We start from the raw sequence: 18,912 nt of genomic DNA, 5'->3' as shown, positions 1-18,912 counted from the left end.
TTCAGGAATGACAGAATAAGGGTCTTACAATTATTTTGCCAATGGGTTGATATTTTTCAGTGTCAGTATTTTAAGGGATTCCAAGTAGTGCACTCGGTGCTGTCCAGTGGAACTCTGGGGACCTCTAAAAACACAGCTTGAGGCATTTTACCCTGGACAGCTTGAAGCTTTGGAAATAAAATACTTTTAGTATTTTATTTCTTTATGTAAAAACCTAAACCAAATGGGGAAAAAAAATAAGATTACCAGTTTAGATTTTCCACAAGCCTTTCATCTTAACAGCTTACTGTACATAAAGTCCGACAGAGATTTTGTTCATGAGATCAAAACAGAGTCCAAATATGCCCATAATTATCATGCTTTATTAATAAGCTTACAATGAAATTTGATGTAAACCAACAATATTGCACATTGCTCAGGCACAGAACAAGCATCAGGTATCTATAAAGCATGAACATTATTTGTGTGAACCATACATAAGCTGTACAGGTAAAGCTCTACTTAAGAGAAAGGGTCAAGTGAGGGAATTTCACAAAACAGTGAACTCACATTAAAGCTTTGGCTGAAGGTTTAAGGTTTCTTCATTAACAGCAGCACAAAACATTACAAATAAAAAAAAAATACCATTCAGTCTCATTTCTTAATGGCTTTTGAAAAAAATAAATAAATGGAAAAGGAAACATTACAGGACATAACCATCTACTCAGATGATCTGCGTATTACATTTAAATAAATACTCTTTGGTCACCACTGAGCTTCCATCCATACCAACTGTAGAGTGCAAAAATAAGTGTTTAAACCCTAGAAAGCTCCAATAATCTCATCAGGTGTTAAACAAAAAAACAAAAACATAATACCCTTGGCAATGTGAAAGTTCAAAGTCAGGCGTGAGCATGCAAATTTAAAGTGATTATGCGTTTGGCCTACGAGCAACATGACGAAGTGAGTGCAATCCCATGATGCAACAGCCCCTTATCAAAGCTCCAATGTTGTACACTGGAGCAGTTCCATCTACACCGTGCCGTGAGTACAGCCAGGCCACAGTGGGCAACACTGGAGCTGCCACTGCCACCAGATCAACCAGGAAGCTGCTGCTCCAGTACTGCTTATCCACCAAGTCTAGCCTTTTAGACGACAAAGATTTCTCTTCATAGACACCAAAGTCCAGCTCTGCCATGAACCGGCTGCTCTCTGTTGGGTCTGAACAACAACTTTTAACATGTGGACCATCAATTACCATGCTGGGCTGTGAACGGTCTGAGCCAGAGTGATCAAGAGTGAATGTAGATGAGGGTAAGACTGGGAATCCCAGGGGACCACTGGGAGCTACAAGAGCTGAATCCCCAAGTGACGCTCCATTGTACTTCAGAAGCTGAAGTAGTAGAGCCTGCAGGTCTGGAGATATGGGAAAAATATCAGTCTGAACTTCTTTATCATCCGTTTTCTGGTGACAAAGTTTGCTTGAAGAGATGGTATCTCTAGATACAACTGCATTTGTTGGGGATGCTGTGGGTGTACTAGATGCTGCCACCAAATGTCCGTCTATCAGTGCGGGTTTACCAGCGCTAGTCTCAACTTGGGGCCCTGGCCTGCAGCTGGAGTCCTGACTAAAATCCACTGCAGTAGACATGAAAACCTGCTCAAAAATATCATCTCTGTTGGCCATCTCATCATTCACCAGAAGCCCACTGTCTGCCATTGCCTCTGCTCCCGCATTCCCCAGCTCCATCCCACACCCTTCTTCCCCCAACAACTTCTTACCCCCTCCCTCGGGACTGTCGCACATAAACTCCAAGGCACCTTCGTCTTGAAGGGTGGAACCATTCTGGGCAAGCTCCATGCTTTGCAGGAGGGACTCCAGCTTCCTGTTTTGGATGTTGATATCAACAAAATACTTCTGTATCCCTTTATCCTTCTCCATCAGACTGTTCTTCATAGTTTCCACCACCTGGCGGAGCTGTCTGATCTCCTTGCGAGCTTCTTTGAGGGACAGCTGAGCCTCCACTCTGTGGCATTCCTCTTCAATCCAGTCTTCCCTCATTCTGCAAAGCTGTGTCTTGAGCTCTTCAATCTCATTCTCTCTAGTAAATTAGAAAGAAATTGTCAGGGGAAAAAATATTTTGTATACATCATAAGAGAAAGCCTCAGCCAAAGACCTGTATATATTTTGTACACAATAGCTCTTTTCTAATTTATTTTTGACCTATTTTATTCTTTTATTGCTTTGCTACTGGTATGTCTACAGTGTTTCTTCAAAAGCAGTCATCTAACCATCATAAGCCAAAAAGCAAGAGGTGCATTTCTTTTCCCCAAAGTATTACAGAAAAAGAAATAATGAATATTCATTTAAATAAAAGAAAAACTTTAAAGGGCAATGCTTAGACAGATTAAAAAAAAACAAAACAAAAAGCAAAACATCCCATTTCTGTAATTTAGTAAATATCTGGAAAACCTCAGAATGTTGGAAGTAACAACAATGGTTCAGAATAAAGGAAGGTTTGGTACATGGAAGAAAGTCTATCTGTCAGCATTGGTAGTCAAATCAGCAACTTGATTTTGATGTGGATTCCGAATCCTTTTGATCCAGTCAGATTGATGTTTTCCCTGAGGAAGCATTCCAGTTCTAATGGATCCAGCCATTGCCGAATGTTTGAGCCAACGAAGGACAAACAAACCATGATGGAGGCTATTGTAGATGCAAAGTCTGAAGCAAACAAGGTGGTGTTATTGATCACCTTCTGAACAAACCGTTGAAAATCAAATTAAGTCAAAGTTTCTCAAAGTCTTTATAAAATTAACATTTAAAATTAAGATTTATTCCCACATTAAGCTCCACTTGGAAATGTAATGACCTGCTGACCATTTCACTAGAGATGTACTACAACAAACCAACCGAGTGTACTGCATACTCAGCAGAGCACAAAGTGTATAAAATCAGTGGAGGACTCATTCTGGAGCTTTTACACTAAATCAGGAGTCAGGAGGAGGGCTAATGGGTAACTTGCATGAGTTTTTTTTATGGTGTTGTACTGCAGATGCAATTAAGTCATAGCTGGAACCCTATTTATAAGGTGGTATGAAAAAAAATTACTTTTCAGTCTGCCCTGCCATCTTTTCAATTTGTATCTGTACTAAATACTTTGTAAATAGTAACTTATCTGGCATTAGTTTCTAAGTTAAAACAAACATTTTGTGAACAGTACATAAACTGGATGGAGTGTTCATTTGGTTTAAAAGAAAGTCTGGTCTTTTTTAGTTTCTTTTTCATTATTGACCATTAAAGACGTAGTTTCAGTAATGCGGTACCTGTCATGAACTTTGTTCTCAGACTCCATCAGCTTGGTCTTCAAGTGTCTGATGGCCACTTCCTTCTGCTGCAGTGGGGTTAGGTACTGCTCCGGGTTCGGGGGTCTGATTCCATGGTTTTCCCCACAGGAGCGATAGCGGCCCAAACTCAATCTTCTGTTGAAGCACAGTTGGCGATAGTAGTGAGCTGAAACATTTACCACCTCTGGAACAATTCTCCCATCTGTCTTCAACAAGACATTTTAAAGCCGCAGCAAAAAAAAAAAAACTGACTTAAAAAGCAAAGTGACTATTCTGCTAAAGGTAATTATCCTGGCTGACAGTGTGCTGTCAGGGCAGATGCTCTGAAGCCTGGAATTACTCGCTGACACAGGATTACTAGCAGTCTCACTTAAGCAAGAAATCTCACTTGCACAAATGTCTAGATTTCAAGATTTTTTTAGAAAGCTGATATTGTTTAAGTCCTTTAATTCATAGGGTTATTTTTTTTTGTTTCTCAGATGAGCAGAGGGTTGATTTGGACAAAGCAGGATGTAAGCACTGCTCTCTCACAATATCCTAGCAACATGGAATACTTGAGGCCTTTGATGCAAATGCTCTGGCTCCCTGCCCGAAATAGAACAGCCTAGAAGAAGGCAACACTGGGGAAGAAAGGATGTCACATGACAATGGCAATACAGGCAAAAAGAGCTGTCAAAGGACAGGCTCTAAAGCGGGAGCAGTTGAGGATTAAGCTGCAAGCAGAAGATAAGGAAGAATCTATGCAGACAGAAAAAAAAAAAAAGGGAAGTCCAAAATTTTAATAAATTTAATTTTGTGCATTAAATATTTTTTTGGGTCACATTCATGTTTTAATGACCAAAAGACTAAAAGTTTAATGATGGAAGTTTCCAGATCTCCCCGCTCTCTCAAATGTACTGAGTCAGGCTGAGAAATGTCAGAGTAGATTTGCTCGATAAAGTCCTCATTATTCCCCGTCACACTATAACCAGTGTAATCCCAGTGCTGTATGGACAGTCTAATCTTAATCCCAACACCCATTCATCGCCATTCTATGAAAAACTTAAAATCTCATAATCAAAATCCATCATTTCTCCCTCAGGGCAAATTTTTTTAAATAATTTAAAGGCAAAACATTAGGGTGTTCATGGTGCTAATGGCAACCAGAGCCTTTCATTACATGTAGAATTATTTATGTAGTACCTTGATGTCGGGCTGGAGTTGCTGCTGCTGAGCGTTGAAGAAGCAGCTCTGGGAGGAGTCCTGCAGGGAGCATAAAGTTCTGAATCATGCTTCACAGATGGGAGCCCAGCTGGTTTGAATACGTGGAGCGTTCTGATTTGAGAGCCACGACTTCAATACATTTGATGAAGGTATAAAAACAAAAAAAACACATTTTTAAACTTACTCAAATTAGAAACTCAAATGAAAGAAGAGGATTCTGTAAACATACCAGCGTGAAGAAACTTTCTTTCCAACCGAACTTGACGTGAGGCTTTCCTTGGTCTTCAGGCTGCCTGTGCTGCTGGAGGAACTGAAATCTGCTTCACTGCCTGCAGGGGGAGCAGTTTATGTGTTAGCATGCTAGCATATGTTAAGTAAAAGAAAGAGCAAAAAATACTTTAAAAAAAAAGTAAACAAATGCACCAACCAAAGTAAAATAAAATACAGCCGCATGCCAAAATAGAGCTTTTGTTGCTACATTTAGCAACTTTTCAGACCCCTCTAGCACTTTTATTTCAAAAATGCGCCTAGGACCAAATCTAGCAACTTTTTTTTTCTGCTACTGGAGACTTTGGCAACAACATATAAAAGAAGCAAACTCTGCTCTCCAGAGCAAGTAGATTGGTAACCCCGTCTCCTGCTCTCCTCCATCTTGTCTGCTGTCAGTACTTTTGACAGCAGTTGCTTTACTTTTGCCATCACCTTTTTGGAAAAATAGGAAGGAGCAATCAGCTAAGTGAGATGTGTTTTCTTCTAATTTCAGAGGGCCCCTGCCTGTTTTCGTCTAGGGCCCCTAATTTCTTAAATCCACCCCTGCATCTGATTCCTGTGAGTAACGGTTCTCAGGCTAAGGAAGCTATTCTGATTAAATCAACTTTGGGGGGAAAAAACAAATTAGAAATATACCTTGGTTCCACTACCTAACCCATTTCCCCCCAATTTTGCTTAATAGAGGCATCCAGAAAAAGTAGCTGTAGTATTTGAAAGACAACATCTGATAAAACCCTAGATTAATTTTTTCCATCCACAGAAAGATCATATAAGTTGGGATTCAGAACATTTTCTTTGTTTTGGAGGTTATTTAAAAACATTAACAGGATTTTTAAAAGGCTGTTCTTTTTTTTAAATCTTTAAAATGAATAAATTATTAATTAGTTTAAGGGAAGGCAAATGAAGTTGGAAAAAGAAAATGGCATCTCCTATTTCAAATATTTGCCTACATTCTATGGAAATGTTTCTGACCCAACAACAAAATTTGATATTTACACCTGTCTAGCATTAAATTTTGATGATAGGTTTGATGATGATTACCATCCTCAAATCTGTGTCCATTATTAATAAACTATTATTGGCCATAATAATTTGAAACAATTCCATTAAAATGTTGATTTTGAAGATTACATTTCAGAGAATTTATTCGCTGTTTCTGTGCTTTGTAATTTGTATTATACTTTCATGCATATGTTGGATTACAAAAAAATATTGTATTTGCAAGGCAACAAAAATAAAATAAAGAAACAAACAGGATAAACTTAAGTCAGACGTCTTCACTACTACTACTACTACTACTACTTATCAAAACAATTAAACTTTTAAAGTCCTACCTGAGAAACATCTTTTTCCATCAAACAACACCATAGTAGCGTGTTTAGTAACGTCTGTGAAAGATAAAGTAACTCTCAAACTTGACTGTGACCCTTCACCACTTTGTGAGTCAACTGAGGCTCCTGTCTGTTCAGAGAGAGAAGTAACCTCCTGCTAATCAGACTAATTGGTTGAGCTCCCAAACTTTTCCCACAACCAATCAGCTTCCTTCTTGGCTCTGAATCACAATCAGTTGTTTTTTTCCCCCCTCTATTATTCCTAGATTAAAGACCAGGAAATTTAATTGGGGATGAAGAGGAACCACTGTTTCTGAACAACCTTAAACGGAAGATAAATATATCTTTTTCTTCTTTTAGGAAGTAAACACTAAACCCTAAAAGTTTTGGAGATTTCATTGAGATTCATTGTACTGCTGATGTATAACTTATGCTATCAGTGTACTATGATTTCTAGGGTCAAATAGTTAGACAGAAGCCTATAAGTAAAAACTGATTAGAAAGATTAAGTTGAAGAAAGATCTAATAAATTATGAAAAGAGAACTTTAATATCTCATTGTTAATATTTCCTGAAGAACAACACATTTTGTTGTATATTTCTATCTTGTACTTTACCTCGGGCTCTCAGGGCCGACCTTAGCTCCCTCTTGTGCCTCTGTTTGCTCCGGGCTTCTCCTCCGCTCTCTGCCATCACCCTCACCCTCTTCACTTTGGCTTTGCGCTCTGGCAGTGTCGGCGACCCATTGGCGCTCTGCTCTGAGCCTGACGGGGTTTTGGAGGGGGACACAGACTGACTAGTGGGGCAGCCGGTGTCATCTATTGTAGACAGGCACACAGACCAGTAACAGCCACGAACATGCAAGGCAGAGCATGCAGCCAACACAAGCAGTCAATCAGCACCAGATTCAGCCCCAGATGTTTTTTGGCTGACAATGCAGTAAGGGTTCATCAACTCTGCTCACACACAAGCACCTTCTGGTGTATAGCAGGCAGGACTAAGTTTAGCTGCTGTGTTTAATATGACTTAGTGCAAATTTAATTATACAACCAAGGTAATGTAATAGGACACCAGACCTGAAGTTGTTCATAGGGCAAGTTACCTTTTCTGATCACTGGCATACCCCTTACAAATGGAGTACCTCAGTGAGATCTAGAAGCACAAGATTTATATCCAGCCATTCAGCAGAGATACGGCTACATAGCTGTGCATCTTATTTTGGCGTTGACCAATTAGTTGAGTCCTTGAATGATATATAACCTATTGTAAAAAAGTTAACTAGTCAAGAAAAAAACTGAAGTAAGTAAAGTAAGTTAAAAAATAAAGTTAAAAAGTTAATAAGCCTCCTTAACAATTATATTTAGGGTTCTAAACTAAAAGAAATCTAAGTGCCAGTATTAGCATTACTGCTTCTAAGGTTATGTTGTACCAAAAAAAAAAAAAAACTTATGTCTTTTTCACTTAGAGTTTTTTTTCATGAATTCCTTATAGAACCACTTTTCTGATTTTTTTAAATATATTTAGGCAAGTTGACGTTTTCTGTTATTACATTGACATTCATTTTTGCCATCAAAAGATCCATATTATTTGAATGTTACAAAGATAATGAGGTCTTGTCATTATCTTGGGGCCCATAATAACATTATTGGCTTGAAAGTTTGATTTTCATAGTATTTCACTGAGGGCCCTGGAACGGTTTAAGGCAACTGAGTTTGAGCTCAAAATATGCACCAATATTTTTCTGTGAAAAACAACAACAAATGTTTCTAATCTTAGACTGCATCTAAAGTTCTTACCAGAGCAAAAACTGTTGGTGCTGATGGTCCTCTTGGAGTGCTCGGAACTGATGTCACACTCCTTCCCTTCCTCCTCGGATAAAAGGGAATCAGACAGAGGAGATCCTTTGTCCTTTGGAGGGAAAGGATGGAGGACCAAACGTGGGATCCGGCTGCGTGGACTTCCTTTCTCAGGGGATTTCTTTTCCTATTTTAAATGTTGATCAGTAAAAAGTCAAAATGAAGAGAAATTAGCATAATTGTAGTTTTTTTTTCATAAATACAGTGGTGCAATGTATTCAAACCCCAAATTTAAATCTAAATCATTCCATTGTAGCTCTGAAGTATGTTTAAGGTTTTCTTTGGGGCTACATCAGCTCTGACCCAGCTTTCATATAACACCTTAAGAAAAACATCCACACAACATGATGCTGCCACCATGTCTCACCAAGGATGTACTGTAGTGCATCCTTGGTGAGACATGGTGATGCATGGTTTTATTTTTTTGTCCTTTATATGTTTTGCAAAAAAGTTTCATATTTTGGTTTCATTTGATCAGCACAGCCTCATCTATATGTTTGCTATGTCCCCTGTTTGTGGCTTTATTCTTAAAACAAGTCTTCCTATTTATTTATTCTTTATACCTCTATCCAATGGCAAAATGCGTCTAGGACCCTCTGGACATCTGCAGCTCCTTAAGGCTCTTGGCCACTAGGATGAAAGCTCTCATTGCCCTGTCTGTCACTTTAGGTGGATGGTCATGTGTTGATAGATTTGCAATACTATCTTTTCATTTTCTACCAGATGTTTAAACCTTGGAATAATCTTTTTTTTTTATATAACTTTAAAGCCTTTAAGCTTTCCAACAACATTATCCCCATTAGGATAGACACTATTTAATCACTGACTTGATTGGATTTCAGATTTGAGTAGAAGGCATGACCAACACCCTTAAAAAGAACATATTTTATAAAAATGTTTACAGGTATGGTTCTCAAGTGAAAAAATATGAAAAAAGCTCAAGGGGTAGTAGTTTATATAATTTATATACTTATTATAGTGACAGTTTTATTGCATTAATGCTTCAAAAAAGCTCCCTAAATGGGATTATTATCAAAGTACATAAAAGCAAAGAGGAGACTCACCTCATATTCTTGGAATGGCCCCATCTTGCTTGACACAGCCTTATTCCCTAATGAACAGAAGATAAAACAAAAATCCAGTGATTTATCTTTAGTATTAAACATGCCTGGGGCAGCATTTTGACGTGGCACTGGAGCTGTTTAAGGACAAGAGCCCTCTGTCTGAACTCCACTACCTTACACCACTAAATCCCACCCTCTGCATACACACAAGCACACCCATTCCTGGTACAGATGGCACAGGAACTTTTGAGCCGGATATAAATGAAAAAAGTCTCATCCAGCATTTTTATCTTTTTAATTTGTTGAACTCAAGTTATGAGCAAAGGTTTAAGCTAACACAGGGCTTCATGAGGATAAGTTTACAAAAATGCAGGAGCTCTTAGAGAATTCAATGAAATATTGGACAGACAAATCCTATACAGTAAAGAAAACCTGCTCTGCCTCTCTTATGTCTTTACCTGTTGGGGAAACGGAAATAATTTAAGTGTAGAGTCCCTGGAAAGGACTCATTCATTTCATCTTTTTTTCTAAAATATTAAAAGGGGTCACATGCTTTCTATATTTAGCTCCCTTTGCTCTTAGGGTCTAATTGAAACCTGTTGGAAATATTCGGACATTTTTGTGTTGCGATGTCCCATAGAAAGCCTGAACCTAAATCCAAACAATAATTTTGGGCGAGACTCATTTAAATTCAATCTAAATTAGCATTAGTTATTTTGATAAAGACAGTAGGCAACAATATCAGTCAGTAAACATGTAAATCACCAAGATATAGAAAATTAGCTGCAAGTTTTACTTAATTTTATATAGAAAATCCATGTTTCAATAATGTCACAATTATATGTTTACATATTATTGTACTCATCTGTCACATAAGATCCCAACAAAATACCCTAAGAGGTTTATGGTTGAAACAAGAAAAAAAAATAGACAGAGATGTGGATGCTATTGGAAGGGACTTTTGATTTAATTTTAGACATTAAGGATAACAGAACTTCACAGTTCTGTGATACAGTCGATGACGCAACACGAACACTTGCTCAGAGCCATCTGTGCCAGTAATGTGGGGCTGTCTGCCAAAAGCAGCAGAGTGCTTCAATCAGTGGGATATAATGGAGAATGGAGAGATAATAGATCCTCCTTTTTAATGGGTTTCAATAAGAACACTCAGTAGGAAAGGACTTGAGTAAGAACGTACCTTGTTTTTAGTTCATGCATATTAGAAACAATCTTGAAACATTTCTTATTGATGCTAAAGAGCTAAATAATGTAGCTTTTTAGCCATGCTTGGAAAAACTTTATACAGTTGCTTCACTTCTACTCCCTTGTTGATTGCATAAGTGGGTGAGTTGCATAAGTGCATAAATATACGTGTGTCTTTTTCTATTAGAAATGTTATCATAGATCCCTACGCTTTGGAATTTTACATTTCCATATGCTTTGGCTTCACATAAAAAAAAAAAACTATATGTGACCATCTTCTAATATTAACAGCTATTAGTCTTTTATAGGTAACCCAGAATAATACAAAATGCTTCTTTTTTTTTTAAATCACAGAGGCCCAGAGATAATTGCTAAAACAGGCCAGAGTGTTAGGGGAATAAAAGCTCAGCTCATTTTTAGAAACGGATTGAGGTGACTTCAGTCACATGGGTGGCCCACGCCCCCTATTGAAGAGCAGTATCACATCAGCCAGCTGTGTGGCAACAAGAAAGAATCAGATTATAAGTACCAATACTAAACAGCCTTGCCCTAGCAACACACTTAGCAACGGAGCAGGAAAAAAAAGAGGAGCAGCTCTGCACAGTGTGCTCATCCTGAGATTTGTCCTTGGGAAAAAAAAATATATATTCTAATGCTTTATGGGAAGCATAATAGTTTTTTCCTTTTTATAGCAATAAGAATAGTAAATAGTAAATGTTCCAGTAATTCAAAAACAATTAGATATTACACATTTCACTGTATTTAAACTGGATTTTGTGTTATAGTTTAGCTTGATATTACAGTTTCTTTTTAGTGTTTTTTGTATTAGTTTTGGCCAATGTGTTGGCCAATTAATTTGTGCATTCAGCAGCCATGCCTTAAAATCATGCAAGATGCATGCAGTGCCATTCCCTCCATTTACAAGGCATTGATTTCTTTGATATGCTAAATAATGTTTAAACTGAGAGGAGAGTAATATTCAAACTGAGAGTATTTTAACGTTTATTATCACTGTGAACTTTTTATCAAGTAACTGAAGGAAGAGAAAGTAATATTAGCCTGAAGAATTGGCAAAATAAAGCAGGAGTACTTATATGGAATGGGTTAGACTGGCAATTGTCCTTAAAAAACGAGAGAAATAAAACTCCAAGTGGAACATATGGGACGTGGTTATAAGTTTTCATAAAAGAAAGACTAACATTAACTGGTTTAATACATGAATATGTTTTGGCTAAACCTCCATCTAAGGATCAAATCTTTTGCAGCCACTAAAATATTTTCTCACAGGATTGGCATGTCTTCAACTCCAGACATTTTCCATAAACTACGTTATGACCACCTCCCTTGCTTCTGCTGAGGAAAAGTATCGACTCAATATGTTGCTCCAGACACCATGTTTCATGTATGATCATTTTTTTAGGGCTAGTTTATGCCTCATATGGTTTTATGCACAAGGTTCTAAAAGTCTAAATTTGGTGTTATCTGTCCTTAATTCCTCCTTTCATCTACAGTAGGTGTGGCAAACATTTTGAGCTTTCTTTTAACAGTAACTCTTTCTTTTCTAACTTGAAAACATGGACATGTACAGAGGCTAGAAGTATTTTCAATAAATTACATAGCTAAATCAAAGAAAGTTTAGGGACTATAAAGTTCCCTTTTTTGACACATTGGATTTTCAGTAAAAAAAAGATTTTCCTGGATATTCATTTTCATATGGGTCTATCCAGGACCAAATACTTTTCAAAAAGTAGTCATAAATACTAAAGCAAGTCTCACTTATAAACAGGCATAATGAAGAGAAGAAAAAATATGCCTAGAAAAAGCCCTGCAAATAAACCATTCACAGGGCTGCCTAAGAAGACTAAGCTTAATCTGCTGGTTGATGATAAATGTTAAATCTTGACCATTAATTTATCCACTTGAATATTTATTAATTAGAATAAAACTTAATTAGTTTGAAGTGTCAACATCGTTGAAAAAGTATATCTTAAGTTGAATTCACTTACGTCTCGCTAAATAAAACTTTTTTGGAACAAATATCAGAAAGCTTATCTCAATCCAGTTGTCTGTGCTACAAAATGTTTAGTCTGGGATTCCCATGTTTCTGATTGTCTACTTTATGCACCACTGCTACATTTAACTCAGAAAAATAAAGTCACTTCAGCAAGGAATCAAGTTCTATCAGACTTTTCCATGCATCTCTTTTCATGTTGCACCACTGCTAGAAAATGATAGAATGGGATATAAATGTAGTGTTTTGATATAATTTTCTCTTCATAGACCACATTTTTCCATTCTTCTCTTTCTCTGCCATTAGCTTAATGTCCTCTAAGTGGACATTGTGAACAGTGAAAGTCTATCCAGCTAGCTAAATCTGTTACTGTATATACATATCCAGGGAAAATACTTTTCCCTTGAAGACAAAACACTCACAAAGATTGTGTTAAATCACCAGTAAGAGACTGCCAACTGTAGTATTGCAATAATGAATTAGCTCGATAGAAAATGTTGCTGAACCTTAACACTTTACAGGTAAGATGAGATTAATACTTCAAACCTGATACTGTAGCTTTATTAGGCAAACTGATATTTTGACAGGAGAATCTAGAACATTCTGACTTTGAAAAAGCTGCTGGTTAGCTGTTGATAAACAAGTCTTTAAACCTCTTCTGGAACATTTCCTCCCACCCAGATGGTGTCCTTTCCAAACAGCATGGAGTGGGCGTTGATATTAATTCCCTTAATCCACCCCAGAGTATTTTTTATAACGTTGATCTCTTATGAAGCCTAATGTTGAGCTGTTTACCCCATTTTTAAATCCATATGACCCACTCGGTTCATTTTCGATGGGACAATCTGAGTTTATTTTTCAGTTATTCTGTTTTGTTGATTTTTGTCTTATTTTCCAGTAGATTTAAGCAGTCTTTAATTACTCTCTGTTGCCGCCTTGTATTTGTTTCCTTTCTCCTTGGCTTCCTTCTAGTCAGTTCCACTCATACCTGCTTCATATTCAGCTTATTAGCCCATCCTGTGTTCTTTTCCCCTTATATACTCCGCCTCTACAGTCATTCAGTGCTGGTTCCTTGTTTTTGTTTGTTTTTCCTTCATCTCTGGCTTTCCACATGAATGTTCCCTGATTCTTTCAGTTTTTTTTATTCTTAGTATTTTATTTATTTATTTTTATGAAAATAAAATAAAAACAAATAAAAAACAAACAATAGTATTTTGGATTTTTGGTTGTCTGCCTCTGTTCTTCATTAAATCTTCAAGATTCACCTCTGCCTCCTGGTCTCTGGATTTGGGTCCTCAAAATCCTCCACCCCATTGTGACACAGTTTAAAAAGGTTGGTCTTACATTAAAATAAAACACAAAAAACAATAGTTTTTAGGTGTGGATAACAAGATTCATTGATTGTATCTTTCTCGATTCAAAAAAGAATGAAACCAATCAAACATGATCAAACAGAAGCAGGAGCTTTGTTTACACCCAGTTTCCATCATCACAGCCAGTTGTTCCCCATGTTTTGACACAGTTTCCCCGAAACCACTCCTAAATACGGTCTTTAAACAATGCAGCATGTTTTTTAACATAAAAATTACATCACTGGTGGGATTAGTTGAGTCATCACACAGAAACAGAGACCCTGTAAAGAAATGCAGATGACATCTGATGTGTTTACACCAGTCCTTTTGTTTACCTCTTCTCAGTTCACAACCATAACGGGGTTCATTGTCTTATTACATTATATAATATAACCCCCAAATAAGTGTTGGCTGAAAATAGAGTGTAGGTCTAAAAATAGATTTATTTATTTTTTTGTTTTGTTTGATCAGCCTTTTGGCTCAAACAAAAACAATAAGTAAATAAGAAAAACATGCGACTCTAACGTTAAGTACGATTTCAGCAAGGTAGCTTTTAAAATAGCCTAGACGATGTGAAATATTTGGGTTTTATAACAAAAGGTTTTAAAATAACGCGTTTGAACTTGTAAACAGCTCATCGGGCCACCTCCCATGTCCAGAGAAGTTTCACTTTCATTTCAAATTCATACAATAATATCTCGTTTTATTTGTTCGAATCCATATAGAGGGAAGATGGTGTAAAACACCTACCAGAATGTTGGTTATTTTCCCCCAGAATGCGCGTCAGCTGATTCACAGCGGGGCTTAGTTGCTCTGCTGCTGCTGCTGAGGATGCTGCTGCTGTCGGTACCAGCCTCGCTCTGACGGAAGGATGAAGACTGGATGAGAAGCAACAGACTGGGCAGGAATAGGGAGCTTTTATGATGCGCACTCAATGTTCCCGACATCCCCGCTGTGTTACATAACGCGTTACTTAACCAGCGAAATGGTTGGAATGCAACCCGACATGACAGGTCAACTGGAAGTGGCTCAGATGAGTCATTTTACATGTATAAATATGCATTTCTCCACGGATTTTTTCTGATGACGATGTTTGTTTGAAGCAGGGATAGAATCCAACCAAATGTATTCAGTCCAGTAGTGTTGCTAAATAGCTCTAGTATTACAGAAAATCCACGTAGAGCCGTTTCTGTTGTTTCTTAATGTTGACTATTCAGAAAGCAGAGAGAGACTGTGTTCTCTCCATGGTGCTGAAATTCAGTAAGCGCTCTAAATCCAACCTTCTTGAAAAAGTTTAGCTTGGGATTAATTTCATGCTGCTGACAAACAATGACCGCCTGGTCGTTAAAACATTGCCTTGGCTAGATGCCCCACGTTGCAAAAAATAAACAAAAGTCTCCTGCCCTTAACACAAAATTAGGGTAAAATTATGTTTTCCGACTGCGCCACCTGGCTTGAGAAACCTGTTCCAAGACTTACTTTTACTTATTATTTAGGTAGCACACACATACCATCCTTATCTTATTTTACTGTTATATCATATTTGTACTTGCAATCTTTTTTTTTTTTTTTTCGCCTGTAAATGGTTAAACTGAAAAAAAAATAAAAATAAAATAAAATAAAAAAAACAACAATGGATTATAAAGTCATTCTGATTCTCATCCACGAAGCCCTTTGGTAGAATTCAAATGAGCCATTTTAATCTAGATTCATTTAAATTATTTTTCTTTATTCAACCAAAACGGTTTTTTTTTCAGTGGAAAATTGGAATGACATCTCTCCCATGAGTTAAATGATCTAAAAAAAAAACAATTTCTATAAAACAATGCATTTTAATATATTCATAATTCAGTTAAATCTAAAATAAAATAAAACCAAATAAAACCAGTTAAATTGTTTGTTTGTTTTTCCTCTGGATGGAAAGCTTCCTGGCCATCACCCTAATGTTTGGTACTTTCCACAAATGAACGATTGGATAAAGTTCAGTGGTCTGACAATGCCACTCCCCTAAATGTCTATATCACGCAAGGCAAGTTTATTTGTACAGTAGGTATACATCTAGTAACAAGACAACTCACATTGCTGTACATGTACACACAGAAAAAGACAAATGCACAGAAAACTGAACATTGAAGAGGCATAACAGTGGCAGGTGAAGAGAAGTTGGACAAAAAACTTCATTAAATGAGGTTTCAGTTAACTGAAAAAAAACAGTCAAAGCAATCCATGCATCCTCTGATGCTTATCCACTAGGGTCACTGGGGCTGGTGCCCATCTCCATGGGCGAAATGACAGGTCATTCAAAACCAACGCTAAACAAATGTTGATGTAAACCAATTTAGGGTTTAGTTTTCCAATTTAAATTTCTTAGAGTTTGTTTCATTTGTGGAACATACAAACCAAATGTTTGGTTTCTATGTTTGGTCCAGGGTCTCAGTATTAAAATAAGCACACCTGAGAGGTCGGGGCAGTTGATACCCTCACATGTCTGTAATGTATTTTGGTGCTAAGCCATAAGTGATTTATAGAGTAATAGACATTAATTCTATAGCCAGTGGAAGGGCTTTAGAATTGGGGTGAGGTGCTCTACATTTTTGGTTTTAGTGAGGGCATAGCTGATGGCGATACCCAGAGTTTGTATTATTATTATTTATTTATTTTAGTTTTTAAGGTATTAGTGGCTCGTTTTTCTGACATTAGGCTGACAAGTAATGGGGTATGAGAGAGGGGGAGAGACATGCAGCAAAGGACCACAGGCCTGATTCAGACCCGGGTCGGCCGCGTCGAGGACTAAGGCATGGGTCGTGCACACTAACCACTGCTCCACCCAGATACCCAGTTTCTGAAAGGCTCAATCATCTGGTTAAAGTGTAATGTAAAGCTGTGCATCATCTGCATATTTATGGTAACTTTATTTTTTTGTTATAATCTTAGCTTAGGGAAACCTGTAAATAATAACTAAGTCAAGTTAAACCAGTCCAGTGGCAGACCACAAAGGCCAAACAAGTTTTACAGGTGCTCTAATAAAATGAATAGATCAACAGAGTTGAATGCTGCACTAACGACAAACAATACCGACACTGTGGTTCTTCAACAGTCTTTATTTATACAAATGTCACTTTGACAAAGAGAGTCTCTCCATTGTGGTGAGCTTGTAAACCTGACTGAAAGTCAGAAGAAACATCTTGTTAAAAGAATTGATAACTTTAAGAGGTAATCAATTAACAATGCTTGCAAAACTTAGATGCGGATGCCTGTAACTAAGAATCTATTTTACTCAGAAACACCTTGAGCTAACTCCTGAGGTCAATGCTTTCTTTTTTATAAATACATGTCAGAAAACAGGTTTACCTAAACGGTGGACTAGAACCATTTTAAGGACTCCTTTTGATCAGGATAAGTATCTATTCTTCTGAGGTCACCCCAGATGTCAGTACTCCTCCCACTACTGTATTTCAAAGTGTGAGTCAATCCATCCATCCAACAGTGAAAATTTTCTCAGCTGCGTGCATTCAGTGTCTCATTTTTCAGTCATGATCTTTATCCCATAACCTTGGGGGAAAGTCGAAAGCTGTCCATAGCAGTAAATCAAAAGATTTGCCTGTTGATTCAACTCTTTTTCCCCACAAAACACTGCAGCATCTGCGTTACAAGAGGTGAGCAGTTCTTCATATTCAAGACATCTACTTAAACCCCTTCACTTAGCCATCCTGACAACTGTGGCATTTATTTATTTATTTATTTATTTATTTATTTATTTATTTATTTATTTATTTATTTATTTATTTATTTATTTATTTATTTATTTATTTATTTTGTGAGAGGGACCTAAAGTCTAAAAAAACTGCAAAGCGACATGTAAACTCTGTATGGGATAATTTAAATTACAGGTATTATAACCCCAGAATATTTTATCCCACCCTAACTGCTTCTTGTCATGAAATTTCCCCCACTGCCTCCTGCTACCACTACATTGGTTGATTGTCCCCACCAGCTGTTTATAGGTGGAATTGCATGTAATGGTTATTCAGTGAGATTTTACATGTTTTTAATACAAAAGGACCCCTGATACCCTGTGCTCTGTTCATGCAATACGTAATACCTTGCTCATATTATAGAGTTCTTAAACTTTTATATGAAAAGTAAACAAATATTAAGTCAATGCACACAACCTTTACCTTGAGAGTTATTATCTCTTTTAAAATGGATGCATGTCACATTAACACAAATTTGAAAAATAAAAATAGTACAAATGTTAGAAGCTAGATAAAAACATCTTATTTGAAAATCCTTTTTGGAATTTTTTTTCATAGTTTATATGAATATTCCTTTTTTAAATAATAAATAATGAAAATAATAAATGCTGTTACAATGAATGCTTACATTTCTTTAAAAACTTTAACAGTTTGCTGCACTTCATTCATTCTAAATCATAGGTGTATAAGAGTGTGTGTGAATATCTGAATGCAGTGTAAAGCGCTTTGGTCAAGAACTAATTGAAAAAGCGCTATATTAGCACAGGCCATTTACCATTTATCATACAATTTCTACATCAAATATACAACTGTTATAAAGTGTTGATTCCATAGACCTAAATACATTTTTACTATAAATAACAGTAAATTTGAGTTTTAAAGGGTCTTCCTGGTTCTTTTGATGAATGATATACCTTTGCTGTGAGTGTACTATATCTGTCCCTTACTGTTTCATGAATGCTTTCCCAGAAATATTGGTTTGTGCCAAGGCATTCTTGAAATAGGCTCCAACCAAATAAAATAATTAAACCTTGTTTGAGCTGCAAAACCTGATGAAAAAATGGTTATCTATCTTAAAATAGATGTATCTGCTATAAATTCAATCAGTTAATTATGAGTGGAATGAGTATGTTTATCATTAATATAAGACAATTAGATATTGTTCACTAAAAATAAAGTTTATATTGTAAATGTAAATCATTGTATTCCATTGGCACACAGTCCTATTTGCTACAATCCAGGGGATTAAAAAAGAATCGTACTTATATTTCCTTTTTTGCAGCATAGAAAAGAATTCTGGTGACGTTCTCATGCTTAATTTTAGAAAAAATTCTGTAATTTTAACATCAAATGTTTAAATATTTGTGATGTTTATTGTTTCATTGTTTGTATTGGTTTGTTTTTGGTGTAGAAGTTACATCATCAAGCACGCAGGCAGCAGTGCATGAAATGCAGAATGCAGCTGGTTTGGCTGAGTAAATAGAATGACACAATCATTAGTTGGATTAATGCTGTATCTGCAGAGTGTTGGAGAAATATCC

The 18,912-nt window shown here is 36.7% G+C and overlaps 1 protein-coding gene across 6 annotated transcripts; it reads right to left on the bottom strand.

Annotated features, from left to right (window-relative positions):
• Positions 1-351: 351 nt before the first annotated feature.
• Positions 352-14,526, bottom strand: sybu (syntabulin). 6 transcript variants are annotated; one of them, XM_015393557.1, is made up of 8 exons: positions 14,367-14,526; positions 9,051-9,097; positions 7,927-8,113; positions 6,748-6,948; positions 4,760-4,859; positions 4,510-4,659; positions 3,307-3,462; positions 352-2,081 (listed from the first exon to the last, which is right to left on the bottom strand). In XM_015393557.1, the coding sequence occupies exons 2-8, from the start codon at positions 9,072-9,074 to the stop codon at positions 911-913; spliced, it is 1,989 nt and encodes a 662-aa protein (XP_015249043.1). In that variant the 5' UTR covers positions 9,075-9,097; positions 14,367-14,526; the 3' UTR covers positions 352-910. The 6 variants fall into 6 exon arrangements, with proteins under 6 accessions (XP_015249043.1, XP_015249041.1, XP_015249044.1 ...); XM_015393555.1 differs by lacking the exon at positions 14,367-14,526 and having other exon boundaries at positions 9,051-9,178; XM_015393558.1 differs by lacking the exon at positions 14,367-14,526 and having other exon boundaries at positions 4,510-4,569; positions 9,051-9,178.
• Positions 14,527-18,912: the final 4,386 nt, after the last annotated feature.

This window comes from Cyprinodon variegatus, unplaced genomic scaffold (assembly GCF_000732505.1).
Source record: "Cyprinodon variegatus isolate N-32 unplaced genomic scaffold, C_variegatus-1.0 Scaffold648, whole genome shotgun sequence".
Lineage (NCBI taxonomy): Eukaryota > Metazoa > Chordata > Actinopteri > Cyprinodontiformes > Cyprinodontidae > Cyprinodon > Cyprinodon variegatus.
This window is presented reverse-complemented; position numbering and strand designations above follow the sequence as displayed.